A 27,132-nucleotide genomic window follows, 5' to 3' on the forward strand; every position below is an offset into this window, starting at 1 on the left:
TGACTCATTGTTATGTTTCTTTGTCTTGACAGCATATTCCGCCTCTGGTCGTGACCAATCTGTTTGAGGATATCAAGGACGGTGTGAAGCTGCTCGCCCTGCTGGAGGTCCTCTCTGGACAAAAATTGGTGAGGCTCATGCATTTGACTTGAAATCCATCATTTAGTTGAGTGTGTGTGTTAACGTGGTTGCCAATCAGTTAATCTTTAAGGAGCTGGTGAAGCGCATGTGAACGCGCAGCATTCACCGCTTCCGCATGGAAATGCGCATTGATCGGCTCTTATTAGGATGTTTAAATAAATAGAAACCGGCAGATTCACAAGGACAGATAAGAGTTTGGAAAAGATACACACACACACACACACAAATAGCTTTTGTTACTTGGTTATGTCAATATTGCCTAAAGTCCAAGTGATCTACATTCTATTGATCATCCTGCGTATGTGTGCAGTTCTGATTGGACTGGAGCTGATTTGATCTTTTAAGCGCTCACTCGTTTATGTTCTCTTTCTCATGAGGATGTTTTACTACAACTTTAAAAACCCCCTCTCTTTAATGGTACTGTTTACCCACTGTTTTTCTTGTTCTCCTTCCCCCTGTTGTCTTTTCTACCCATTGTTGTCTTCGTCTCCCCTGTAGCCATGTGAGCAGGGCAGGAAGTTAAAGAGGATCCACTGGGTTGCAAACATCGGCACCGCTCTCAACTTCCTCCAGGGCAGGAAGGTAGGAGATCGGGCTCTTCTTTTTATCTTAGTTCTTCTTTTTCTTCTTCTTCTCGGTGCACCGCTGCTGCCTTGTGGGTGCAAACGTCGAAAATAATCTTGACCTGTAACCTCCTCCCCCCTCTTTCTTTATATCTCCACCTGCTGAAATCATCAGTCGATACAGTCAGACTTTGTGTTCATGCTGACTCTGCTGCTCACATAAGATTCGACTTGTTCGGGAAACAAATTTATATCGTAACAGTCTAAAGAACGCTACACAGTGAATCCCTATTTGTCGCGGGGGCTAGGTTGTGAACCAACCTGCCATCGGTGAAAATCTGCGATTTCGAGAGACCATGTGAAAAAGCATTTTTAAAACTATTCTGCTTTTAGTCCTCAACCATTTTCATCTTCTCCAATCTGCTTGCCGGTGTCATGTGCACAATTACATAAACTAATTACAAACCACTTAAGTAAACTGCCCCTTCAGTAAGATCAGTCACACACATTCAAGGAATCCCCCGCAAGCCCTCCCGCCTCGTCCTTGGATATCGAAATAAAGCCATGAGCAGGCGTCTGTGAGGACATTGATTTCCCCTCTTCCCCAAGTGTGACAGGGTTAAACCATAAATCCTACACCAGTAATCTGCAAGCTGGAGATGAGACATCAGCAGGCTCCTTATGTGTCGGTGTGTGTGTGTGTAAATCAGAAGTTTCAAATTAAATGTAAACACACATTACGTACGTGTAAATCCGATGTATGTCTAGACTGTATTTACGTTCAGCCTTAGCGTGGCAAACGCTTTATATATCTGTGTGTGTCTGTGTGTGTAAGTGTGTCATAACACTCATTGAAATGCATAATACATAACATTTCATGAACCGTTTTGCAAAGATGTCCACACCCTTTTATATCAAATCCACATCGAATATTTACATATTACTGATTACTTTCTGTAGCCAATCATGATTTTCCCACTTCACCTGATAAATGTATTGCTTTTTTAAATGATCAAAATAGCTAAACCTGCTTCAAATATTGATTATTATACATACATTATTAGTATGTCATTTTATTCTTTTTATTACATGTTTTGGATTAAATATTTAAATGTTATCGATGTCTTCAACCTATTTCCTCACTAATCAATGCAAAATGAAATAAAGAAAAGGAATTATGGTAAAACTTTTGTAAATATATAATATCTTTTGTCTTGAATATTCATATATTATTGATGAATTTTATAGGGACATTAGTGGAAAATTTAATATAATATAATATGTGTGTGTGGAAATTGTTATACCATTTTGTATGAAAAGTCATGCATTATGATTAATAGTAAGTAGGAGTAGTAGTAAGTAACCTATTTTGGGGATGTTATTTATAGTTTTTTTTTTTTTTCATTATTCATAAATGAATGTTATGAAGATCCTCTTCGCAAGTACCAACAAGTCAAATAGGGCTTAACGTTTTGTACCACTTTCTACTGAATTACTAGCCTGTTGGTGTGAGCTTATCACACTGCTACCCAAATAACCACTGGGTTTTCACAACATGAAATCATGCTTTACTTATCAGGATCGCCACACTTGACCCCCTTCTAGTACTCAAGATTGCCCTCGCCTGCCCCCAACTCTATACCTTCCATCTTCACCTAGTTGAAGTGTTTCCTATTACCAAACAGTCACCTAATGTGCTGCTGTGCCTCGGTAATACGCTCTGTGTGAAGATGTGGAAAATGTATCACGAAATATCACGACATGCAGCACCCTCCCAGGGGTCTCAAACGACTCATGATAACGCCGCCCTGCCATCACATGCTCAACAAGGAGTCCATATTTCATGAAACACATCTTGAGTGCCTCTAAATTGTCTCTCATGTCTGTTTTTATTTCTTTATCTGCCTTCTAGTCTGCCTACAGGGGATCACCGGTCAGTACGGACTATTTGTTTTGCTTTTACACTTTTTGTGCACTTGATGGACATGGGGGTCAGGGTCAAACATATGTGCATCCACTACGACAATGTTTCCCAATACCTTAGTTGAGAAAAGGCACATTTTACATTAGAAAAACCTCACGGCACACCACCCCACAAAAGCTAACTAACCAACCAACTACAGTAACTAAATCCCATCAAACCGATAGCTACAGCTTTCACTCCTGGTCCATGTTATAGTGTCTATAAATGTGTTTGTGCCGTCAATAAGTGGGCTTCTGTCATGGTAGTAACATGCAGCATGAATATATTCCAATTTTGTGTATATTTTGACACAGATCAAGCTGGTGAACATCAACTCCACAGATATCGCCGATGGTCGACCATCAATCGTCTTGGGTTTGGTGTGGACCATTATCCTCTATTTCCAGGTAATATTTTTCTACACTGTCAATCCATGTGGAAAATAAGAACCGACAGTGTGCTGTTGACAGTAAATTAAGGCTTTTTTTTATAGACGTAAGCACCCTGCATATTTTTCAAGACAGCAAAAAATGCTAATCAAGCTGAACAGAGCGGAGACTTAAGCTTGGGAAATCAATTTTTGCACTGCGTCCACACTGGAAGCGAGCAGTCGCCACCGCCGGTGTTTTTACACATGCACGCATCAACAAGAGCTTAATAAGAAACACTTCACTCTCTTCACAGCACGAGCACAATATGTATGTAGCCACGAGCATATTGAAAAATACAAAATAAGGAAATGCTGTCAAATACTGATGGCATATTGATGTTCTTACTCAGGTTTTTGGACCCGCTCTACGTCAGAAGGCTATAAACCTCTTGTTTCAACGTGTATTGCACTAGTGGAGTTAAGGAGAGGTTTTTTTAAAGACAGCGGTAAGGAGATGTGGTACAAAACGTGTGAGCTTTTCCATAGTAAACGCATCGACTGGCCAGAAATAGGTCACAGGGCACATATAGAAACACAACCATTCGCACTCACGATCACAACTACGGACAATTCAGGTTCCAATGAACCTAACATGCATGTTTTTTTGTTTTTTTGTTTTTAATGTGGAAATAACCCGGTGTACAGATTTGATAATCACTACACCACTGTGCTGCCAAGTAATACCACATGACAGTTAAGATCATTAACAATTCAATTTAAAAACTCACAAAATAGAACGAAGAGTCCCGTAGATGGAAAAAGGCAGGCAATGGTCCCTATGTAACTCTGAAAAGGGGCCAAAAAGCGAGAAATCTTCTCAATTATAATCCCTCGGATGCAGGGCAAATAATCCAGCGTTTGGATCCAAGGGTAAAAGGTACAAAAACATCAATAGTCCAGTGAGTGAAGACGATGCGGGGGGGGGAAGGTCCTAATGGTTCTGAATAAGAGCTGAATCTTTTGTTGGGGTAAATACTGAAATCCAGGAGCAATTCGATTTTTTTTCTCCTTGCCCCTGCAGATTGAGGAACTGACCTTCAGTCTCCCAGCAATCCAGGCCCCGTCGGACAGCTCCTCCTCGCTGAACGGCTCCGCCAGCAGCACCGAGACTGCCAGCCCACCCGTCAAGAAGAAGCCCCTGGCCCCCGTGCAGGGCGGCGCTCGGAAGGCCCTGCTCAAATGGGTCCAACAGACAGCCACGAAGTATGTACTCTGCAGGAGCTTCCACTTTGGCTCCATGTAGAACGGGAAACGGTTGCTATTATATTTCCTTTATTAGCTGAACAGGCATTCTAAGAAACAACGGTTACAAGTAAAACGTAAAAACAATAATGATCAAGCCCTAATGTGAATTGGATTTGCGTCATAGATTGTATTTTTTTAACATTCTAATTTATGTAAAAATGTCTCTGTAAAATGTTAAAAGAAAGCCTTTAAGTCTGCCTTTAACGACGCATATGGTGACACTGGAGTTTTACTGCTTTGAATGCAATTCTTCTCTTTAAACGCCATGTTGAGGCTGCCAATAAGTGTTACGAAAAAGCCAAACAATTAATTAATCCTTTGGTACTCACCAGAACTAAGGTTTTGAGAAATTATGTAATTGTAGAGTTGTATTTTTCCCCAAATTTTGGTCTAATTCAAAATTTGATAACCTCTCTTTTGCATTTCAACTGAATTGTGTCCTTTCTTTCCTAGGCGTTTAGGAATCGAGGTGAAAGACTTCGGTCCCAGCTGGCGGACAGGTTTAGCGTTCCTTGGCATCATCCACGCCCTTCGGCCCAATCTAGTAGACGTGGAACGTTCAAGAAGACGCTCCAACCGAGAAAATCTGCAAGAAGCTTTTCTGCTAGCTGAAACACAGTTGGGAATAGCACAACTTCTTGAACCTGAGGGTAAGTTACATTTCCTTGATCCCTCAAACTTGGAATTCCCTATTTTTCTTTGGTTAAGTTAGCACTGCGTGATATCGCTTTGAATTAAAATCTCAAGTTTTTATTCCACACAAAAAATCATTAATCGTGAAAATCTTTTAACCCCCCAGCCTTAGATTTAAAGTTAATTGAATTGGGTTCCCTCACCTTCTCCCCTTTCCTCCATATATGAATGAAGGAATGAATGAAAAATCAATTGTTACATGAACACAAAAGTACAATTATGGGTGTCAGCTACAACATCATATTAGCGGTCATGGTGCCCAACCATCTGTGCCCCCTCATGCCAGCTCTCCAGAATAGACGCTCACTAATCAAGCCTGACATCAGAGTAATTGAGGTCCATCAAATGGTAGCATTTGCGACAGTGGAAAATAGTCCAAAGACAATTTGGCTCCGAAGCGCTGAAGGTTGATTTCATATCCGCTTGATGTCTGATTACGATCCCCCGGCGGTCATTTGTCAGACGTGGATGTGGACAAGCCTGACGAGAAATCCGTCATGACGTACGTGGCCCAGTTCCTGAAGCATCATCCTGACCGAGAGCGCGGCGCCTCAGAGGGACGAGCGGCAGAAGAAGAAGACGATGAGGAGGTAAGCAGCTGTCACATTGCTCTCCTTTTCTCTTCGCACACCTTGTCTTAGCCACCAAATGTAACCAAATCACATTAGCGGTGAAGTTCTTCATTTAAAGCCTAAATGTATAATGAACATTTAACTCTGCTTGTTTTAGTCTCTATGCAATTGTGTGGCTTTTTTTGTGTTAGCAGCAATATTGTGTGGCGTGATGGTCAGTTGTCAACTGATCAGTGTGTTCCAATGAGAATTTAGCAGTAAATCGTACTGAACGTTTTTCACGAAATGAAATGAAACCTCTTAACATTTCGCTTTCAAAGAAGTCGGAATTCGGCCTGAAATTTAAAAAATGAAAATTCACAAGAATCCAAACAAGCATCTCCCTGCCTTCGCATCTGTATCTACAGTTTATCATTTTCTTCTTTTTGTGTGTGCGAGCTTACTATTGCACGTAATGCTACTAATGACATACATGGCCCAATTTTGAGTAACATCTGGCCAGTCAGTGGTGCTACTGTAATGATTGACTTGTGTTTTAAAATTGAGCTGACTAAGCAGTTTAAGAGGCTGCAACAAATCAGCACACACCTTTGTGGCTTACCAGTTTCCTTCTGCACCAAAGCATTACAGCTATTCATTATTAACAAAGCAGGCTTTGCCAAATGTATCTGACCTAACTACTTTCACTGGTGATTGTCTAAACAACATCCAGACTTTTGATTTTGAGGTGACATAATGGCACACAGCCCCCGCAGAGTGAGGGAAAAGGCAGAGTTTCACAACACTTCTCAGACGGTTGAGGGTTCAAGAGAGTTACTACATTTGTTCTCAAGTTATTGTCATCACTTTCACACACACTACCATAAAACAGCTATGGTTGGACAGAAACATTGTGAATTAGATCATATGATGGGAAAAAAAAACTTCTCAAGTAACACATGGGTGAAATTGGCCACGTAATGGAAAATAATAATAATTCTAAAAAATTCAAATAACCGAGTGTCCGTTTTCTACTAAAGACATTTTGTACAAAATCCTAGTAAAATCTCTTGAACGCACGCTTCTCAGATATAATGCTTGTACCTGTTTGCTGATAAATCCCAAAAATATATTTCTACCATTGGGCTGTCTTATGTTGACGTCTTGTCTTCGCACGTGTCTCCGCATCTGTGTCGCTTCGTGTCTCGCTCGTGTGGTGACCGCTGTCCTTGTCTTGTTGCTTGTCGTGCAGGCGTCTGTCCCGCAGCATGGCCTCGCTCCTCGTGATATCGAGGAAATGTTGGAGGTAGGAGGCAGTTGAAGTCATCATTCATCTTTCCCACTACCAAGCTTAATATCAAACGCAATCTTACCTGATGTCAGACCATAAAAAGCCTGCGGGTTTTATGAGTTTTGAGTCCAATATGACAAGATGTCATATTACACTTTGTGTTAATGTTACCTCTTGGATCCATTAGCATGACAATGAAAGCCCCTGGCGTTGGCAATCTATGCATCTGATGGTGAGCTCGTGCCAACTGCTACTGCTTCAGCTTTTTGCATTGTATTTTTTGTTGGCATTGTTTTGATATGAGCAATAACCGAGTAATATTCCGGACAAAATAAAGATATTAATTCTAGGATTAGCTTCATCTATATCCGTGTATTAAGCTGTCATTAAGAATCAAGTTTGAGACTGGGCTTCCCACAGGAAGAAGTGATAAGGCTGAATAGACTGAGAGTATTATCGTCATGGTGACTTGAAATCCAATGAAATGCTGGTCGGGGATCTGAGACAAAGTAGGCTGTTTAAGCAGAATGTTTCTGGCAGCTGTGACTGTTTTGACATTTTGTCCAACAGAAAACCACGCAGGATTAGCAATGCACTTTTAACAGCACCTCTCTCACCCTCTTCACCCTTTTCCTCCTCCATCCTCTCATCAATCCATCAACTTTGTCCTTTTCCCCCCTCCTGTCCTTGCTGCACGGCCCCCCTGGTCTTTGTCTGCTTTTCATTTCTCCGCTTTTCCCCAATTTCCATATCCATATTCGCACTCATCTTTCACCCCCCTGTGTCTACCTCCTGTAGAGAGAGCAGCGAAAGAGCCTGAGGGAGTTTAAAATGTGGCTGGACCAGCTGGAGAGAGATGTGCTGCACGCCCAGGAGACTGAGCCCAATCTAGCTCTACAGTACCAGGTTAGAGTGTACACTCTTGTGTGTGCGTGTAGTTTGGAGTGGGCACAGTGGCCACAGACACTCCCATTATTAGCTTAATCTGCAGTGGCATTACACTGAGGGACTCAGACGACAGCCACATCATATTTTCAGTCTGTCTGGCTTATTGTGCCAAGCCTGTGGATAAGTTCTGTTTTCAACAGTGTGTGGGCTATCCCCATTCACTGTGTATTCGAGCCTGCTAATCAGGGGGCTAGTCACAGGCAATTAACCACAGGTTTGTATAAAAGCCTGATAAGAGGGACCCATAAAAAAGCACTTATTATGATGTCTTTAGAGGGGCATAGAGTATCTATTTATACTTTTGTTCAAAATAGGATTAGGGCCACACCCAAAGAAAACATATTTACTTAAGTCTCATAAAGTCACCACTCCTTTCTCTGAATATTACCAATGTATTCTTGTAATATTATAACCCTATTCACTTTCTTTAACAACCTTATTCTCCTAAACTACCTTTATCTTTTGACTTTATTTAAGAAAAAAAAGTACCGTTTTTTTTTTTTCCTATGCAGTGTTGTGCTCCTTGGTATTTTTTAACATAGTATCTCAAGAAACAACAACATGCTTATGTATACTGTGTAGTTGTTCAAGAGTCTGCGTGTGCAGCTGGAGATGCAGAAGAAGCAAGTGGACGATTCTTTAAAGTCCATGCAGAAGGACGGAATGCTGACAGTAGATCAGGCTCTCGTCAAGCAAGCTTGGGAAAGGGTCTCCAACAGGGTGAGGAAATACACATGAAAAATCATCTATGACTTCTACTGTGAAGTCTTGTAGAAAGCCTTAATATTTGACATGATGTAAACCTGCACCATCCATCCATTGGTCCGTTTTGTATAGCATTTTTCGCATTGGTATTTATCATGTTGTGTTTTAGCTCCTGGATTGGCATCTGCTGCTGGACACGTCCCTTCCTGCTCCTTTGGATGCGCTGGGGGCCTGGCTGCACCACACCGAAGGAGCCCTGCGACAAGATGTTTCCGCACAACAAGACGATGACGAGGCAATCGGCGGCAAAGCCTCGGAACGACACGAGGTTGACCTACACCGAGAAACTCTGCACAGAAACGGCTTAGTAGCGCTAGTTTGACAGTGTTCATTGACTTAACAGGACGTGTTGAAGAGCCTTGAGGCTCACCAGCAGGTCTTTCAGAGGGTCCATAAGGACAGAAGTATCGATGGTGTCCCCGTGCCACCAGAACACCTACAAGACATGGCCGAAAGGTTTGGAAGACAAGTAGTGTATATTCCATTAATGGAGACATATTTTGTATTTTTTTTTTCAAAATTTGAAATAGCTCCCATGTATTTTAATAACATCTGTGACATGCTTTCGTCAAACACTAAACACGAATATTCCACAACCACATCAAGAACAAAGAATTTGGCAAGTACTGCTTATCAGAAGCTAAGGAAGTTAGCTAATGCTAATCAGGGTGTTCAACAAAACTCTATGCAGCTTTACTTACCTTGGCTTTGCCATGATTGCAAGGGCATCACATCCATGGGGGGTGTGTGTGTGTGTTTCTGCATCGTGGTTCCTTTTCATGATGCGTTTCAGAAAGTGTAATAACTTGAAAGTGGCTCTGGAGCTTCACCTAGCCTAACTGATTATGTCATGAGTGGAGAAACTCGATGTGGCGGTGCTTGTTGTGTTAATTACGTCACAGTAGCACAGAAGTTCAGAACTGCTTGCTCACAGGTATTTTTAGAAATAGGCCGATATCAAAATATTTACTTGGTTGTTGAATTTCACACTCGATGGGTGGGCAGGCAGTCCTGAGACCCATTTGTTTGTACACAAGCAATTAAGAATTCAATTTACCATATCGCTCCTTGCTAGGTTGAATTTCATCTCCACAACTTGCAGCGTCCAGCTGGCTAAGATGGAATTCCTGAAGCACAAACACCACATGGAGACCTTTCTCACGGAAGCGGAGTCCCAGCTCAAATCATGGATCGTCCAATACGGCCGACAAGAGTGTGTGGAGCAGATGCTACGTGATTATGTTGTAAGCTCTAAATGGATTGTTTTATCCATCCCCTTTTGTTAAAGGTCGGGATTTACAAACTATGATTGTATCCGTCTCCACTAGGTTTTTGTGGAGAAGCGGTATTTCTTTGAAAATTACAAGATTTTGTACCAGTCATTGAAAAGTGCTGGAGAGGATTACATCAGCGCTGACAGCTCAGGTGAGGAAGTGTTTTAATTTTCATGGTATAAAATGATCATTACAGGGCCCCCCTCACCAGTGGTTAAGTTCTGAACCTTCACCGTATGTATGGTGTATTTCTTGAAATGTGCTATGATTTACAATATATTCACCAAATGTACGCCCCGACTTGTCATCAACAGCAGCTTTGTCTGCTTCCACGTCTTCAGGCAATACAGCTAAATGAGCTTCCTCCACCCGCTCAGTGGGGAATACGGCCCCATTTGCTAGTTTGGGGACGCTGCTCTATTTCTGCGGGTCTCCGGGCGCAAAAACGCAGCGAGCGTGCTGGTTTCGTTATTACGTTTTAAGGGTTTGTGTCGGCTTTAGGCAATGCTAGAGCTGAAAATGTCAACTAGAGCGAGAAAGGATGACACCTGAGTATTCACTGGTAGACCCCACAAATGAGGTGCAGCCACCCCGGAACCTGTATGGGCCAGTGCATTGTCTAGAGGCATTATCGCTAATGATTGAATTTTTTGGACCAATACTTTAGTGCTTTGATGCTTTGATGTGCGCCACCATGTCACCAAACCGACTCATCAATTAAAATCTGTATCAGACTGCATGGCAACCAATATTACTTTTTTCCAAGAGAGGTTCACATGACTGTTGTAACTATTGTTAAACTTGTCATTTCCTCCGCCCAGCTGACGAGGGCGAGACGGGGGTCACCCGCCTCGTGCGGGACGTGGCGTCCCATTGGAGGAGCCTGTCAATGGAAGTACGCAGCGTCAGGAGCATGCTGGAGGAGGTGCTGTCTAACTGGGACCGCTACACCTCCACAGTGACCTCTTTCCAGGCTTGGCTGGAGGACGCGGAGGGAGCCCAGAGACAGCCGGAAAATACAAAGCAGGTACACAGAGTCCAGGCCACGCGTGGAGTCTTAGGATCAGTCAAAACGAAAGTATGACATGAACTCATTGATACACGCACTGCGGATATTCCATTTATTGCATCGCCATGGCAATGTGGATTAGGCAGCTAATTACGCTAGGTTTGTTTCGTCATTTAAATCCGCTGCTTTGTCTCTTTTTTGATGAGCTGTCATTTTTCCACCATTGTGTCTTTCTTTGTGTCCCTTAATTTTCATGTCTGCTTCTTTCTCTAAATCGTAGGCTTTTTTTTTTTTGCTCTCTCTTTGTTTCTCTAATCGCCTGTCTCCCCCACTCTCTTTCTAGGAGTTCTTCAGGAATCTCAGCCACTGGATGGATCAGCATGCCGCCATGAACGACGCAGGGAACTTTCTTATCGAGACGTGTGACGAGACTGTGTCGTTTGATCTCAAGCAGCAGCTACTTCTTCTCAATGGACGTTGGAGAGAGCTTTTCCTTAAGGTCAAACAGGTAGCCACAAAAAAGGTTGAAACTGAAATGATTGTACATAAATTACATAAGGTTGCAAAATTTTGTGAACAGTGGACCCCACATATTCGCAGTTCGTCACCTGCAGATTCACCTAGTTGCTGATTTTTTAAAAATGTATTTTTCAATTTTAAAAAAAATATATTTTTACTTTTCTTTTTCTAACCTTTCATAAAAAAATATGATTGGCAGTACATCCCCGCTTAATAAAGAATTTTTGGGGTTCGAATTTTTTTTCCGGTCCCTAACCCCTGCAAAAACGACGGTTCACTCTACTGTATTTTCAAAGTTGGAAACTCTATGTAAAATCACATGTAAACCTGTAACAGTAAACTTAAATGTAATTAAATGAATTCCATCTTTACATCCATTTTCTATAGCAGGATCTATAGTAAACAATTATTTTAATAATTTGCTTTGATTTGAAAAAGTTTGCTTTTTTTCTTTTCTGATTAACCGATGAATCAGATAAAAAACATTTAATTTCCACCCCTTCATTCAAAAACAGGACATAATTTAAAAGTGACAGAGCAGAAAATGCACAACCATTGATTATGATTCTGTTTCTGGTTTGGTACGTAATATGTCAGAACATCGGCAAAAATGTTGATCATTGTTTTCCAAAGTAAAAGGCGATAATTCTCAAATGTCTTATTTTGATTAAACACAAAGATAATCAGTCTGCTTTCATGGAGAACTATAGAAATCAGAGAATATTTACTGTTGAGAGGCTGAAATTCCGAGGGTTTTTTAACTTAAAGTCTCTAAACAATTAATGGATGATCAAAATAGTTGTCGATTAATCAACTGATTGTTGCACCTCTTACCTACCCAAACTGTCTTTGGGTGAGAGGTAGGCCACACCCTCTACTCTCTTGCTCCAAAGTCAGTTGCGGTAGTCTTCAGCTCACCCGTGACCCAAAAAAGTGGAAAAGTATAGAAAATAGATAAACCCCTAGTCCGTCCTACGCTTTAGGTCCTAATCCCATTTATTGTCTCTTTTATTGTAGCACACCCAAGTCGATGAGTTGGAAAAGTGGCGAAAAGACCATCTGAAGACAAGGTCGACTTTGACAGAACTTTTGGATACAGCAGAGGCCAGGCTCAGCGCTCGTGTGCAAGTGTCTTTCCTCGGTGTACGATCTTTTTTGCAAGATGTGGAGGTGAGAAAAACAAAACTCTGACTGTCACACATTAATCTTAATCAACACTCATCCATTCATCCATGCATCCATTCATACCTATGGGCATTTTAGAGTCTTCCATGAATCCAACATTCATGTTTTTGTTTAATGTGGAAAGAAGCAAATCTTTAATCAACACCACAGAAATAATTCCACAGACAAACTTCAGGTGTCTCAATACTTGTGTCCATATACACCTGTATTGCACAGACTCTTTATGCTTTTATTTGATGTCTGACAGGCTCGCGTCATGTTTGAATGTCGAATAACATGACCCCTTAACCTCTCATTTCAGAATACCAAGCAAAAGGTTGTCGCCATGGAGACGCAGTACAAGCTGGCCGGCCGCAGCGCTCAGCTCCTCGCCAAAGACGCGCCGCACGACGAGGCCGCCAGGGTCATCGCGGCCATGACGACCGCTAAAAGTCAGTTGAGCCAGGTAGGTATTAAAGCAGAGCCACGTACACCCTCCTCCATTCCCACCGAGGATTTACACGATCAAGAATGAGTCCTGTAATATTTGTTGCATTCATTTTGCCATCTTTTAATTCAAATGTCTCATTTAAAAATGGATAAATTGATTGATGAGAGAAATGAATGGAAGAAAAAAAATGTTTTAACTAACTTTAGGGGGGCAATGGCATGTTTTACTCAAACATTTTTTATTTATTGTATTGATAAATTATAATACAATTATTTTTAACTAAAAGAAAAATGATTTCCATAACTACACATTGACTTTTTTTGTTTTTTTACCTCATACACGAATGAGTTTTTAAAAACAAATGCAGTCCTTAAGCACAAAGGTTTGCCAACCTCTGTGTTTGAGGATCCTCTTACTTATTCCATTTCCTTTCTTCTCTGGCCTGAACGATTGTGTTTCCAGGTGAGAGAGCTCTGTCCCACCTTAGTGAGGGAATGTCACGCCCTTCTACCTTTGCTGGAGGAGATGGAGAAACACATCTCTGTCTTTTATCAAGCCCTGGAGCGGGCCAGTCGTATTACTGCCAGAGACGCAGATACACTGAGCCCAACCCTGCACAGACACAAGTGGCAGGTTGGTATGATGATAAGTTCAACTAAAAGCGGTGGAAAGATGAAATCCCATTGTCAACTCTTTCCCCAATATCCTCAGGAATTGTTGAACCAGCAGCAGAGTTGCAAACGGTGTCTGGCGGTGATCGAGAGGAACCACCACACGGTGCAGAGGGCGCTCTCCAACAGCAAGGTGCTTCAAAACTTGGACACCGGCCTGCTGCGGAAGACAGTGGCTGAAGTACAAGGCTCGGCGCAGGTTAGAATTCTCAATGCGTGTACACATCCTCACACAGCATGCAATGCTCTTAAAGAGATTACAAGACGATCAAACGCACCCAGGAGGTCCCAGCGATGAGACTCTCATGCCTCGTTAATTAAAAAAACAAAACAAAAATACATGCTCATGACTGCCTCTTTGTCTCTCCCTCCTTTCAGGCTCTGCTAAAGGAGGTCGGGGAGTGGAGGAGGCGCGAAGAGGCCAACAACTGTCTGAGGAGGAGGTTCGAGGAGTCCAGACAGGATCTGGAGAGAGTGCTGAAGAGAGCGCAGGACTGCTTGGGAGAGACGGGGGTCGCCGAGGAGTTACTGAAGAAGCACACGGTGAGATCACGTCAAAGAATTATATGTGAATGCCAGCACGGTGAGGGAGTGGTGAGCATGTCTGCCTCACAGTTCTGAGGTTTGGGGTTCGCATGTTCTCTCCGTGCCTGTATGGATTTTCTCCGGGTACTCCGACACATAGCTTTTCCTTACGACGGAAGTCTGTTTAGCTTAATACTAATAAATGCCACAGACGGGCTAACAAATAGCATCTGTGTGTCAGCATAACCCTAAAAACAACTGATATTTGAATACAAATGGTGGAGCAACATTTGTACACACACTATAACAATGCTAACAGTCATATATTCTTTATCTTTTGCGACAAATGATTTATATTACGGCTAAACCAGGTTGAGTCGAGTTGCGCAAACTCTAAGCGCGCACACCAGAAGGAGCAACACAATTTACATTGAATTGAAGCAAAACAATCAAGCAAAAAGCTGGGTCACGGAAGGAATTAGACTCATATCTGAAGGCACCACTTTACAGTATATCAGTTGCTGCTACCCTAATGAAGAAAAGTGCTGTAGAAAATGGTTGGATTAATGCCAAATAGTAGTATATAGTCAATGTTTTGACTTTCGGTTGGTCCCACAATCCCCACTACTAAATATGCACCCGAGCAATGACATCAGAGCCATCTGATTGGACGCTTCAGAAGCCACTTTGAGACGATGCCTTGACATCATCGCCACATCACTGCCTTTCTGGCTTTTCTTTTTAACTTGCTGTGCTCCCAACTCCAGCTTTTTTAACTTTTGTTTTACAGGATTTTTTCAGCCAGCTGGACCAGCGGGTGCTGAGCGTCTTCCTGAAGGCGTGTGACGAGCTGACTGACATCCTACCAGAAGAGGAGCAACAGGGGCTGCAAGAAACAATCCGCAGGCTGCACAAACACTGGAAGGTCAAGGGGTTTTTCATGCTTTCCCACTCTAATTAGTGACTCAAATTCAATTCCGGGGACACATAGCAGACACTTCATTAACTTAACCAAGAGGGCCTTCCCCGTTGTCTTTACTGTGTGCCTGCTCACATGGGAATGTAGTGGGAATCTATATATAAATTACTAGAAAATTGACTTTCCCATTATTTTTTTGGGTTACTTGAATGCATTAACCCAAACATTTTAAGCATAGCATTTTTGCGGCAGTATGTAGTCCAAATAGAAAGTAGTGCATAATTCTTCCCACATTATACTATTTATATCCCCAAATATAATTTGAGAAAGTAATACATACAAAATTAATCGATACAATTCCAAGAATATCAAAAAGAATATGTAGTGTGTATGTAGTGTACTAGTAATATTTATGTGCCTGTACAACCTAATGAGCTGATATTCACACACAAAGATAATTTAGGGACATTTATACATGAAAATAAAACTGTCAAATTAAGAATTACAACAATGAAAATATCCAAAATAATATTTACAAATATTATTTACAATTGTTTATGCCTGTACAATATAGTAAGAGCCAAAGTTCACACAAAGATAATTTAAGTAAATTAATACATGAAAAGAAAATAATAAAATTAAATATTAGCAGATTAATAAAATGACTGTTGGTTTTAATAAATAATACACACAACATAAACAAATAAATATCTTAATATTATTTTTTTACTGCAGTAGGTACACTTGCACAATAAAATAAGAGACAATACTGAAGATATCTTAAGTCATTTATTGAATAAAAAATAAAATGATAAGTTACAAAGACATAGAATTAAAAACAATAATATTTAGTCATATTATCTTTTTTTGTAGTTTGGAGTGGCGTGCACTGTATCATACTGAAAGGGGTTTGTATAACAAACTCCTTTTAGTACGATGCACTTCAGTCCTTCAATTATGAATTTGTAAATTGTTAAAGTTATACTTGGTTGGGGATCAAAAGTGACTTTATTATTGTAAAGGGAGAATGGTTAAATTTAAGCACTGCTGCTAATATAATTTGTGTGTAATTAAGTGGTTATGTTAGTCAAAACATCAACCCTCTCCTGCAAACAGTTTTATGCTGTGTCACAGGACATCCAGGGCGAGGTACCATTTCACCTGCTGCGTCTGAAGGTAGAGGTGGAGCAGAGTCGAGTCGATGCCGTCCTCCAAGAGTGCAGAGCAGAACTGGACAGAGAACTACACATCTTTTCTGACTCCCCCATCAGCGAAGATGTGATCAAAGAGCACAGAGTGAGGCCTCGAGCAGTAATAAAACAGCCGGAAAAACAATTCCTGTGTTCAGCAACGCTCACCTCGCTCTTATCTGCAGACGTTCTTCTGGGAACGCAAACCTCTGGCTGTGTGCGAGAAGCAGATTAGGAACATGGAGGACCTCTGTCACAAGTTGCCAGACAACGACGCCGCTTATCGAAGGCTAGATTCCACCAGGAAGGCTGTGGAGGACGTCGCAGAGCACATCAGGAGCACCGGCGTCGGACTGGCGCAGCATCCTGATAAGTGGAAAGAATGGAATGATAGGTCTGCATTTATTTATTTTATTTTTTTGATTGATTTTTTTGTTTTTCTTCTGAATTCCGTTAGGTTCTCCACAGAGAAGGCAAAAGTACTAACAGTGTGCTCTTCAGTACAGATACTTGTTTAAAAATGACTGTACTGTTTCCACTCACTCACTTAAGTAAAACTAAAAGTATTTTTTTCCACCTTATAAGTCCCCAATATCTCAATCAATCAATCAATCAATCAATCAAGATCTTCCATGGTTGACTTTACCTGTCTCTAGTTACGTCTTTTTTCCATTGTGTCGTCATCCGCGGAGGTTGAAAAAGTAACAGGTCTATTTTGACAAAGAAGTTGAAAGTATTTGTGTCAAAAGTAAATTGTAACTACTCAAGTCTACGTAAGTACAGTAAAATAGTATTTGTACTTAATTACTCCCCACCACTGGTTCTCCACACAGAATGGGCTGTAAAAGTTATTTTTTCTTCTTGCAGATTTTGTGAGCTTTCTGACTGGCTCTCATCTCAGAGGAGGCACCTAAAGGAGATGGCAAGAACCTCCGGCCAGGAGCAAGTTGATGCTGCTGTGCAAGTGAGCAAGCATGCTGGCCATAATATAAATATAACCTGTGCACGGAATACTAATCTGTGGCCACAAAATAGGTATAATGTTTATTGTGGGATTATTATCATTCCCCATAACAATTTGGATGTTTGGGTAAGCAAATGGAGTGCACCTCAGCTAGCAACGGCATTGTCCTTAAGGTTCCACCTTCGCCGGCAAAGCGACCAAATCATTCCTTGCAATGCTATGCTTTTGTAGTTCTTCCACAGACTTAAATAAAATGTAATCATACAATCACTCTCAATTTTGAAGCTTTGGACCGCCACCTTACCGATAAAGTGCATTCCATGTGTTTACCCAGCTAGCCGAGTATACAGCTATTTCGTGGCTGCAAAATGAATGAGGGGAAAGAGTTGACAATGTACATGTTATGCCTATTTAGTGGCCACAAATTGTGGTAGTATTTTGTGGCCACAAAGTAGTTTTTTGTACACGTCTTGGGCTTTGTTGTTGATTGACCAGCTCTTTCTTTTTACTATTTTAATATTAGGCATTGCGAAAAGCAGGAGACGCCCCAGAAGAGAGCCTCTTGTGGCTTAAGAGTCGTCTCTCGAGCCTGACTGATGTGAGCTCTGAAGCGGACACACAAAGACAGCGAAGCGCTCTCATCAAACTCTCAGCCGACTTTAAGGAGCTGTTGTCCTCACTTTGCCAGGTATTGACAGATTTTTACGACATTCTCCAAATCTACTTCGGTCTGACCCCCTTGCATTATTCCCTCACAGGGAAGTGGCGAGGGCTCAGGTGCATTCCAGTTCGAAGAGCTCCGGGAGGAGGTGCGCGGCGCACTGGAGGAGGTCTTGAGAGCTGGGAAGGAAGCCGGAGAGCAGATCAGTAGGATCCTGGATGCGGAGGACCTGTGCGAAGCCCAGGAACTATTCCTTATTCATCAGGTGTGCCTGCAGAATCTTAACAAAATAAGAGTTAAAACTGATGCTCTTCTGTCTTTAATCATTTGAAACACCATAGATTGAACACTTAACTGGCCAGTTCATGAAGTACACTTGCATTACTTTTTACATGTAACGATCACCTTTATTTGCCTTTATTCTGCAATCCCTTACTTGCCCGCATACTTGACACAGAAAGGTATGAATTTAACAATATTTTTTTAGATCGATAACTGGCTAGATGAGAGATGGAAATAGAAATTCACTGTTCCAGTAAAGTCCACAATGTGTTTATGTAATTTCAAAAACAAAAAGAATACAGTATTAAACCAGTCTATACAAGTCTTTAATAAAAATATGGTGTAGAATATTATTAATATTTCATAGTGATCAATGTGGAGGGTACAGTAAGTAAGGGTTTCTGTCCTCCTCCCAGATAGCATAGTAAACATTTAAATCAATAATCAGATCAGCTTTAAATAAATCACAGCAATTAGTTGTACATGTCAATGAGTCTCACTATTTGGCGGGATCAAGCAATTGCCACCTTTTTATAGTTGTCTTTTCAGGTAAGTCTGACAAGCTGATACCATACAAAACCCAAGTGTGAGAAATACCATTTACGTGTTACTAAAAACTACACAAAACAGGGCAAAATATGGGGTCACCATTTGGCAAGCAGGCTCATACCACTTTTTTTCAAGTCTTTTTTTTTTTTAGCACTGAAAATTTTTTTAAACATTTGTAAACCACTATAAATTGTACAGTTATTATAAAGTGGCACCTTTTTATTTTCATGTGTAGGCAAAAATAACTTAGATCTTGTTGTTAATGCATTACAGCAACACCTAAAACAACTCCAGGCTCTTAGAAGGGAGGCAGATCTTTTGGTCTCCCACTCGCAGCAGCTCCATACCGGAGAGGCGCTGAGTCACTCTGTGCACGAGCTGGAGGAACGTGTCCGAGAAGCGGACCTCCAGATCAGCGCCAAGGAGCACGGCCTGCAGGTAGTCTACGCATCTGGGTTTTCCTCAAGCGTGGTCATTTGTGCTACTAATCTTTCCGCATATCCCCAGCTTGGATCATCGATGGGTCCACATCAAAGCTTAATCACCCATTGATTGTTGTGCGGTTTGTTAATGCAGTTTAGACAGTGTCAAAGCATATTTGAATCTGGGAGAGTAGCATTCATACGTAAATGGAGAGCTCACATTATCATACCATACAAGTGAATAACTAGCTATTTTATTATATTGTGGAATAACGAACGCTGCCTGCTAGGGGTTCATATTACTAGTCTACTAGTCGACACGTTGACATCGCCACTTGTTCTCCAGGCCACTTTGAGCTCCTGGCGGAACTTTGAAACCGAGTGGGAAAGACTTCAGGTGTTTATCAGTGACATTACAATTGAGCTGCATAAAGAGCTTATATTCAACAGTCTGGACAGCCTAAGGAGTGAACTGGACCACACCAAGGTGTGTGTCTCTGACTAAATATGATTACATTGACTATGCTCAGTATTTCTCTTCTGATAGTGTTTTTTGATTGATTGAAGGAGCTGTATATAAAGCTTGAGGACTGTTGCGTGAGAGCAGACACCCTCCTGGAGGAGGCAGCGGATCTTCAGCTTGGTCCTAAGAATCAAATTGCTGTTCTACATCAGGCCCAGTCCACCAGGGAAGCAGTCAAGCAGCTTCAAAACCACCTCAACAAGAAGTTCGTCATTATTACACTATGCTCATTCCTGCAGAATACAAGTGGATTTCTCTGTTGAGTTTCATTGAGGATGTAGAATATGGTTGTTTATAATATATATATAATATATATATTTATAAATATACAATTTTTTACATTCTTTGTGGAACCCCACTTAAGGCATTCTTCTTTTACAAACATAGTTCGGAAGACGCCTCATTGTATTCATGTAAAGTATTATGGATCTGAGTTTTCTATTTGCTTCTAGTGTTGCCCAGCTGGAGAGGACGTGCTCGTCGTGGGAGCGCTTCAACGACCAATCGGTGATGTTCTCTGCATGGATCAATGAAAACCAGAGTGCACTGGATGCCATCAAGCTCACCTCACCCACAGATAACTTGGACAAACACATTGGCACTGTAGAGGTGTGTAAACTATTCTACAGGTAAACTGGAGACTATCCCAGTTGACTTTGGGCTAGCGGTGGGGTACATGATGACTGTTTCCCACCCAATCACCGGGCACCTACAGACAAACAACCATTCACACTCAAATAAACATTTTGATTTATGTCCCATGTATACAAAACCAGTACAAAGAAATCTGGAGGCAAAATTATGAATAATGTCTGACCAGTTCTTATTAATAATGTAATGCACCAGCTGACATCAGCTGCTCTAGTGAGGAACGAGATTACATTTAATGTAACCACCGTGGAAAATGGGGTCAGTCGTGACAGGATATAAATTGATATTAGTAAAGGAAATGTAATAATTCATCTCCATGTAATAACCTTGTCAATCTCATGGCAATAAGTTCAAAAACTATTTACGTTCCATGTAAAGATTCCAAACACCCACTTACTGTACCTTCTTCCATCCCTCCAGGCTGTGTCAGAAGGTTTAGAGGAGAGGAGACTATCACTATTCCACATGCAGAACGACTGTGAGGCGCTGTCCAGGTTTGTGAGCCCCGGAGAGACCGGATGTATTCGGGCACGGCTCGCCCAGATGAGGCGCTCCTGGGAAGAACTGATGGAGAAAACAGAGCAGCTTGCGGGACAGCTCAACCAGAGCGCCTCCTATAGGGAGAGGTGCTGCGATAACCTGGAGCAGGTATTCAGGAACGTACGCAGAAAAGACTGGCTGGTTATGTTTTGACTTCACCTGATTGTGTGTTTATTGCCATTAGGTCAAGAAAACTATGAATGATCTCAAAGAGAAACTTGACACACCCGTCATATTTTGCTCATCATCATCACAGACGTACAAGAACCTACAGAGTCACGCGGTAAGAAAAGTGCAAAAAAAACCAAAAAACCTACAAAATATAAAAAGGTAGTAGCATACATAACAAGTTGTGGAAAAAATGGATTGTGTGAAGTGAATATTTTCCAGATGAACATTATGTACCTCTGTGATTGACCATAATGATGATAAGTGCCATAGAAATGATGGCTATCATATTTGATCCTCCTTCCAGGAGGTGTGCCAGTCGGTGGAGCAGCTGAAGCCCAAACTGATGGTTTTGTGTTCTGCTGTGAGGAGGCTGGGAGAGGGCACCAAGTTGGCGCAAGAAGTGCCTCAACTCCACAAGCTGCAAGGAGAGTTATTGGAAAAGGCCAGCGAGAAACAATCGACATTAGAGAGCCTTCTAACACTGTGGCAAAGGTACCGCGATTTTGGTCTGTGTTTTTCTTTATGAAATGCAAAAATACATAGTTTTAAGACAGATATTCCATCCTAGTTAAGATTTCTTTACACAGAATGTCCTTTATTTTGTAACTTTCAAGCTGATATTAATATTTATAAACTGGTTTGACAGGTTTCGTAGCCTTAAACATATTCATAGGCACAAACATCTTTCAAAGTGGTCATAAATGAAGCTGTCACAGGCCTCCTGAAGATTATAACAGCTCATTTCACTGCTAACAAACAGAGGCTAATAGCAAATGCTATCATATCGATTGCAGAGGCGACAGCTTGTGAACAGAAGCTATCAAATTGATGATTGGAGTGAAATCCAAATGTTATTGACACTGTCAATGAGACTAAAACACAAGTTATCCTACCATATTAGACTGTCGTGAGGCAGGTTAGTTTTACTCTACTGATGATGTGTTTGCAATAGTAATTTGAATAGAGGCGGCAAAAATAACTTAAGAGCATCGCTCGGTGTGCGGCGGCCCATAGTTGTTTATTTTTGTTTCCCCTCTAAAAAAAAAATGTTTTTTTTTTTAATCGAGTTGTGCAGGTTATAGGTCACATTAATGTCACATTAAATCTTCTTTATATCACATAAACCTGCCATTTGGACAAGAGAGTGTGGCCTTTTTATATCCACTTAAACTGTTCATTAGCTTATTATTTTTGCAACAAATGACTATAAGTGTGGCGCTACAGCGAAAGAAAATTAGTGGGAAACAATTTTGACTTGACAGTTGAAGCCCTTACTTACTGTCTGACTGTTTCTCTGCAATATCTAATTACGATTGTATGAGCACTGCTATTGCTTTTTTTTATTGCTTTCGGTTCAAAACCACCACCCACCCAACCCTTTTGTTTCCCAAATGAGCGACGTATTATCTTTGACTGCATCTTGTCTATAGCACAGTCAGCCGTACTTACTTCTATTTTAATAACACGCTTTTGTTATCATTGTTATGTGTTTACGAGAGCCGTCGTCTGCATTCTTTGTTTTATTCATGAGGAAATAATAATGACCCTGTCAAATGGTATATGAGGCTTGATATTCCCTAGTCTGAAGAGACTCTTTTTATAAGTGGATTGTATTTGTGTTGAAAGAGTTGTATTATTTTAGTGGGTTTCCTCAATCTCATCTGTTACACGTTACACGTGTGTGCATGGCTACACTACAATAATAATACAATACAAGATATTGTTGCGCTTTTATGACACAATGCCAGCCAGTACATCCTAATAAGCGTGTTATAGTTGGCATCATCGTTCTGATTTCCCGCTGGTCTCGAATGCAGCGTTAAATCAATGGACAACTGCACACTTAGCTTCTTATCCTTGAGTTGTTTTGTTATTCATCAAGCACTTGGTAATGTACGTTACCACCACCTACATGTCTGGAGCTGCTCACTCAGATGTTTATGCTTTGGCGGAGATTTGCGCTCTTGGGTCTGATGTGTGATACGTTTTAATCAACAGATTTGAAAAGGAAAACTCGTCCATGAAAAGCTGGCTGGATGGTTGCGAGTGTGTCTGCTATCCAGCTGACAAGTTGCTCTCTGCAGACAAGGTGAAGCTCACGATGGAGCTACAACACATTCAGGTATCATTTTTCTTGAATTATCCATCACTGTTGTTACCTTTTGCTATCGAGATTGAGCTGCTACATTTTTATTCTACAGGAAATGCAGACTGAAACCTCCTCCAATGACGCCCTACTTCAGGGTCTGTTAAATATCGTGCTCTGTCTCTCCCCGTCTGCATCCGAAGCTCGAGTCCAAGAGCTAAATGACGATCTCACCCAACTGCAGGAGAGATACATCTCACTGAAGAACAACATCACACACAGGTAATAATAATGCATTTATAATCCAATGATTTTTCAGTTATAGGACTTCCACAGGGCAGCAAGGTAGACTATCGTTTAGCAAGTCTGCCTCACAAATCTTCCTTCGTGGTGTTTGCATGTTCTCCTCTGGCTTCTGTGGGTTTTATCTGGCTTCCTGACTCAAAATCGAGGCCTTATATGTGACACTTGATTTTTTTTGTATTTTTTTTTTTTTTTTTCAGACGGGAGCAGCTGGAGTGTCAGTTGTCACAGCTGAAGCTTTTCACTGAAGCTCTTCTGACACTGAGCCAAAAGAGTGAAAAATGCCCAACTGTCTTGAGAAGCTCTCTTCGGGTTGATATTACTGATCTCGATGGTGCCTTCACAGAGCTCAAGGTGAGACATTTGTTGTCGTCAGTTGTATTTAAGGTGCTTGTTCTGATATTTATAATCTCCCACACTGGCTTAATGCAATGGACATCTGAACAAACTGAAGATCAGCTAGCCTCCCTGAATAGATTCGAGTCGACCGCACAGGCTCCGCTGTATCTACCTGCCGGTCCTACTTACCAAGGAGTTAATGGAAATGTTGAATGTTCTAATTCCAGGAGCACGACTCTCGGTTAAAGGCTTATTCTTCACTAAGAGAGGCTCTCCAACAAAGAGAGTCTGCCATGCTTCCATGCTCCACCCCAGAAGCTAAGCAGCAGCTCCAGGCCTGGAGAGAAGATTGCCTACAACCCTTCGCTGAATGTGAACGTCTGCTGCTTCTCCGTGAAAAGTGCCTAAATGGGTTAAAGTCCTTCCTGGAGAAGCGTGAAACGGCAGCCGGGGCTGTCGGCCGGTTTCACGAGGACATGGTGAGGAAAGGGAGCTGGGATCCACTCAAAGCAGAAGAACTCCGCCGCCTGATAGGAGAGGTCACGAGGGACGTAGCCCAGCTTGAGGCTGAGGCCGTGGGGTTGGACGGACACCTGAGCAAGGCCCACCTCCACCTGTGTGCCTCGAAAGACGTAGATGGAAGAACCTCCTGCAGGGCTCAGGCCGAGGCCCTCGTCACATCCCTGGAGGAGGCACAAAGCAATTTGGGATGGAAGCAGAGTGAAGCAGATGCCCTCAGGGCAATGTGGAGCTCGTTCAGGGGGAAGAAGGTGGAGATAATGAATAATTTGGAGACGTTGCAGTATAGAACAAGAAGACAACAGGTGGTCGAAGAGATCTCAATGCAAGCATTTAAAAACAGGTAAACTGGATATTTTACGTAATAGCAATACTGGTCTTTGTATTGTGGATTTTCACCTATTGCGGGTGGGTCTGGAATGTATGTATCCCTTGCGATGAAATGGGTTCACTATACAGTAATCCATCGCTGTAGCTCATGTAGATATAGTTCATTTATTGCAGATTCAGTGCATCTGGGATTTTCTTTCAAGGTCAGAGCAATTAATCAAGTGCACATCTCTAATACAGTCAGCTTTATAGGTTAATTGATTTAAATGTGGAAGCAATGATTCACAGAAGGTCAATTGGGATCTTGTTCTTATATACAAAAAAAGAAACCTTGCTGAGTACCTTTTAAAACACAAGCCACAGTCAGAGTTTTATGAAATACATTTGCAAATACCAACCTTAACCCAACAAATAATTATTGCACACACATAACAATATCAACAGGACCAAATACATGTAAGGAGCAACTTTTAGCTTGATTTTCTACAACTGCAGTACTGTAGTTGTAGAAAACATTGAAAACATTGTAGAAAACATTGTAGAAAACAACTGTAGTTGTAGTTAAAACATCACCACCATTGTGACTGTCTCCCAGGCTTCGTTACTTGGCCCAGCTGGAGGATGAGCTCCAGTCCCTCCATCAGTCCCAGCAGTGGTTAGAGGAGAACGGAAGCCAGCTGGCCCAGAGGGACACTGAGCGGGCAGGGGAAGCCCTCAGAGATGTTCATGTGGTCAAGGCTGCCTGGGACTACGTCATGACTCTCATCACCAAAAGGTCCGTCCGAAATACAAGAGTCCCGTCTTATTGTGTGAATGCTGAAGAGCCGAATACAGGCCTAGATGTAAAATCCTTATTAAGTGACTTTAACATTCTCTCTGTATAACTTGCTATATGTTAGCATGTGTTTTCGTCAGCTTTTATTTGAAATAGCACCTGACTACAGGGAAAGATGTAACATCTTTATCAATCTGCCTTAGCGGTTTCTCTACTCAGGTTGCTATCTTGCTATATGTTAGCATACCAACTCTTTGCATGTTAGCATTTGATCAATTCTCAATAGAAATAATATCTGAAAACTGGCAATAAAGAAAAAGATAAGATGTAAAATCATTATCGATCGGCCTTACCGCTTTTGTTACTAAGGTTGCTATCATGCCATATGTTGCTATTTTATAAATGTTCATTAGAAATAGTTGCCTACCTGATTACAGGGAATGATATCAATTAATTATCAATTGATCTTAACGGTCAGCCTTCTCTAGTTAGTCTGCTGCTCTCGTTAGTCAAAGCTTTTTGTCTTTGCTCTATTAGTCAGGAACAGAGTCGAGGGATACTCGATCTCCTGCACCGTTCCCATCAGTTGAGGTCGATCCTCAGTGCTTCTGTGGCGAAATCCCATGCACTTGCTCACAACCTGCCCGATCACAACCACAATGCTCAAGAGGCCAGGAGGTCCTTGTCACGGGTGAGAACTACTTAGTCCTGAACCAGCAATGTTGTTCTGTTAGCTAATGTAGTTTTACCTCCGTTTAACTCGATAAACTAGTCAGTCTTCAGTGGCAGATCTGTGGTTATTGGTGTTTTTTTTTTTATTTCGTTGTAGCATGAGACGCTGCTGGGTGAGCTCAGAGAAAAGCAGGAGGACATGGACCAGCTCATCAGCACAGTGGAGGACCTGCAGAGAGAACTGGATCACATTCCTGACTGTGACACAAGCCTCATCCACAGAGAGATGGAGGCGTTAAGGGCACAATGGTTAGAGGCAAGTAACAAGAAATTCCCTAAATAATTTCAAACAAGATTTAAAAAGAAGTATTACAATTAAAGTGGCACGGTGGACAAGAGGTTAGCACCTCAAGATTGGTCTTTCTGTGTGGAGTTTGCATGTCGTCCCCATGCTTGGATGGATTTATCTTCCTCCCACATTCCAGACCTTCAATGATGACTTTAAATTGTCCCTAGGTTTGATTGTGACTCTGAATGGCTATTTTTGTATATGTGCCCTGTGATATGTCCATGATCAGGCCAAGGTGTGCCGCACCTCTAGGCTAGAGCCAGCTGGCCTTGATCTTAAAAGTGCAGTTCCATGAAATCTTCCCAAAATATTCAATACGGTAACAATAGACCTCAGAATAGAATAGGAACTCCCTGACAATAGCATGTTATTTTCTTTTGTGGGACTTGTGTGTTCAGATGGCACTACTAATAAGCCTGAAATGGAAACAAGTCCTGACATGTTGTCTTGTGCCGCAGTCTCTCTCACCTATTATACTCAAATTCATCAAATCAATAAAGCTGGAGTTTTCTCCCAGTAAAACATATACCCACATTGGACTGCTAATAAGAACAAATACAAGAGCTCTTTATCCAAAGACCTAGCCTCAACAAGGATAGTAATATTTATTTTTGACTGACACGCCCACAGTATATGTATTATTACAGCTGCTTGGCAAAAAGTAATGCTTTTATTACAGGAAAA

General features: G+C 41.6%; 1 protein-coding gene across 12 annotated transcripts in view; it reads left to right on the forward strand.

Moving 5' to 3' along the window:
- The window catches only part of syne1a (spectrin repeat containing, nuclear envelope 1a), a 139,239-nt gene that overhangs the window by 23,284 nt on the left and 88,823 nt on the right, over window positions 1-27,132 (forward strand). For 8 of the 12 annotated variants that reach the window (XM_061754107.1, XM_061754112.1, XM_061754108.1 and 5 more), the window contains exons 3-43: window positions 33-128; window positions 640-723; window positions 2,617-2,637; window positions 2,982-3,074; window positions 4,119-4,300; window positions 4,796-4,992; window positions 5,498-5,625; window positions 6,839-6,892; window positions 7,676-7,783; window positions 8,408-8,545; window positions 8,700-8,858; window positions 8,934-9,046; window positions 9,666-9,834; window positions 9,919-10,015; window positions 10,686-10,891; window positions 11,217-11,381; window positions 12,410-12,562; window positions 12,879-13,022; window positions 13,470-13,640; window positions 13,719-13,877; window positions 14,057-14,221; window positions 14,994-15,128; window positions 16,257-16,418; window positions 16,498-16,706; window positions 17,180-17,276; window positions 17,800-17,964; window positions 18,035-18,202; window positions 19,042-19,206; window positions 19,537-19,677; window positions 19,758-19,918; window positions 20,166-20,322; window positions 20,785-21,012; window positions 21,089-21,187; window positions 21,380-21,567; window positions 23,074-23,197; window positions 23,277-23,443; window positions 23,665-23,818; window positions 24,031-24,665; window positions 25,248-25,427; window positions 25,965-26,118; window positions 26,257-26,415. In XM_061754107.1, the coding sequence (XP_061610091.1) occupies window positions 33-128; window positions 640-723; window positions 2,617-2,637; window positions 2,982-3,074; window positions 4,119-4,300; window positions 4,796-4,992; window positions 5,498-5,625; window positions 6,839-6,892; window positions 7,676-7,783; window positions 8,408-8,545; window positions 8,700-8,858; window positions 8,934-9,046; window positions 9,666-9,834; window positions 9,919-10,015; window positions 10,686-10,891; window positions 11,217-11,381; window positions 12,410-12,562; window positions 12,879-13,022; window positions 13,470-13,640; window positions 13,719-13,877; window positions 14,057-14,221; window positions 14,994-15,128; window positions 16,257-16,418; window positions 16,498-16,706; window positions 17,180-17,276; window positions 17,800-17,964; window positions 18,035-18,202; window positions 19,042-19,206; window positions 19,537-19,677; window positions 19,758-19,918; window positions 20,166-20,322; window positions 20,785-21,012; window positions 21,089-21,187; window positions 21,380-21,567; window positions 23,074-23,197; window positions 23,277-23,443; window positions 23,665-23,818; window positions 24,031-24,665; window positions 25,248-25,427; window positions 25,965-26,118; window positions 26,257-26,415 (6,450 nt within the window). The remainder of the gene's footprint in view (window positions 1-32; window positions 129-639; window positions 724-2,616; window positions 2,638-2,981; window positions 3,075-4,118; window positions 4,301-4,795; window positions 4,993-5,497; window positions 5,626-6,838; window positions 6,893-7,675; window positions 7,784-8,407; window positions 8,546-8,699; window positions 8,859-8,933; window positions 9,047-9,665; window positions 9,835-9,918; window positions 10,016-10,685; window positions 10,892-11,216; window positions 11,382-12,409; window positions 12,563-12,878; window positions 13,023-13,469; window positions 13,641-13,718; window positions 13,878-14,056; window positions 14,222-14,993; window positions 15,129-16,256; window positions 16,419-16,497; window positions 16,707-17,179; window positions 17,277-17,799; window positions 17,965-18,034; window positions 18,203-19,041; window positions 19,207-19,536; window positions 19,678-19,757; window positions 19,919-20,165; window positions 20,323-20,784; window positions 21,013-21,088; window positions 21,188-21,379; window positions 21,568-23,073; window positions 23,198-23,276; window positions 23,444-23,664; window positions 23,819-24,030; window positions 24,666-25,247; window positions 25,428-25,964; window positions 26,119-26,256; window positions 26,416-27,132) is intronic. The other 4 variants (XM_061754104.1, XM_061754115.1, XM_061754114.1 and 1 more) reach the window with 2 other exon arrangements.

This window comes from Phyllopteryx taeniolatus, chromosome 18, assembly GCF_024500385.1.
Source record: "Phyllopteryx taeniolatus isolate TA_2022b chromosome 18, UOR_Ptae_1.2, whole genome shotgun sequence".
NCBI classification, from domain to species: Eukaryota; Metazoa; Chordata; class Actinopteri; order Syngnathiformes; family Syngnathidae; genus Phyllopteryx; species Phyllopteryx taeniolatus.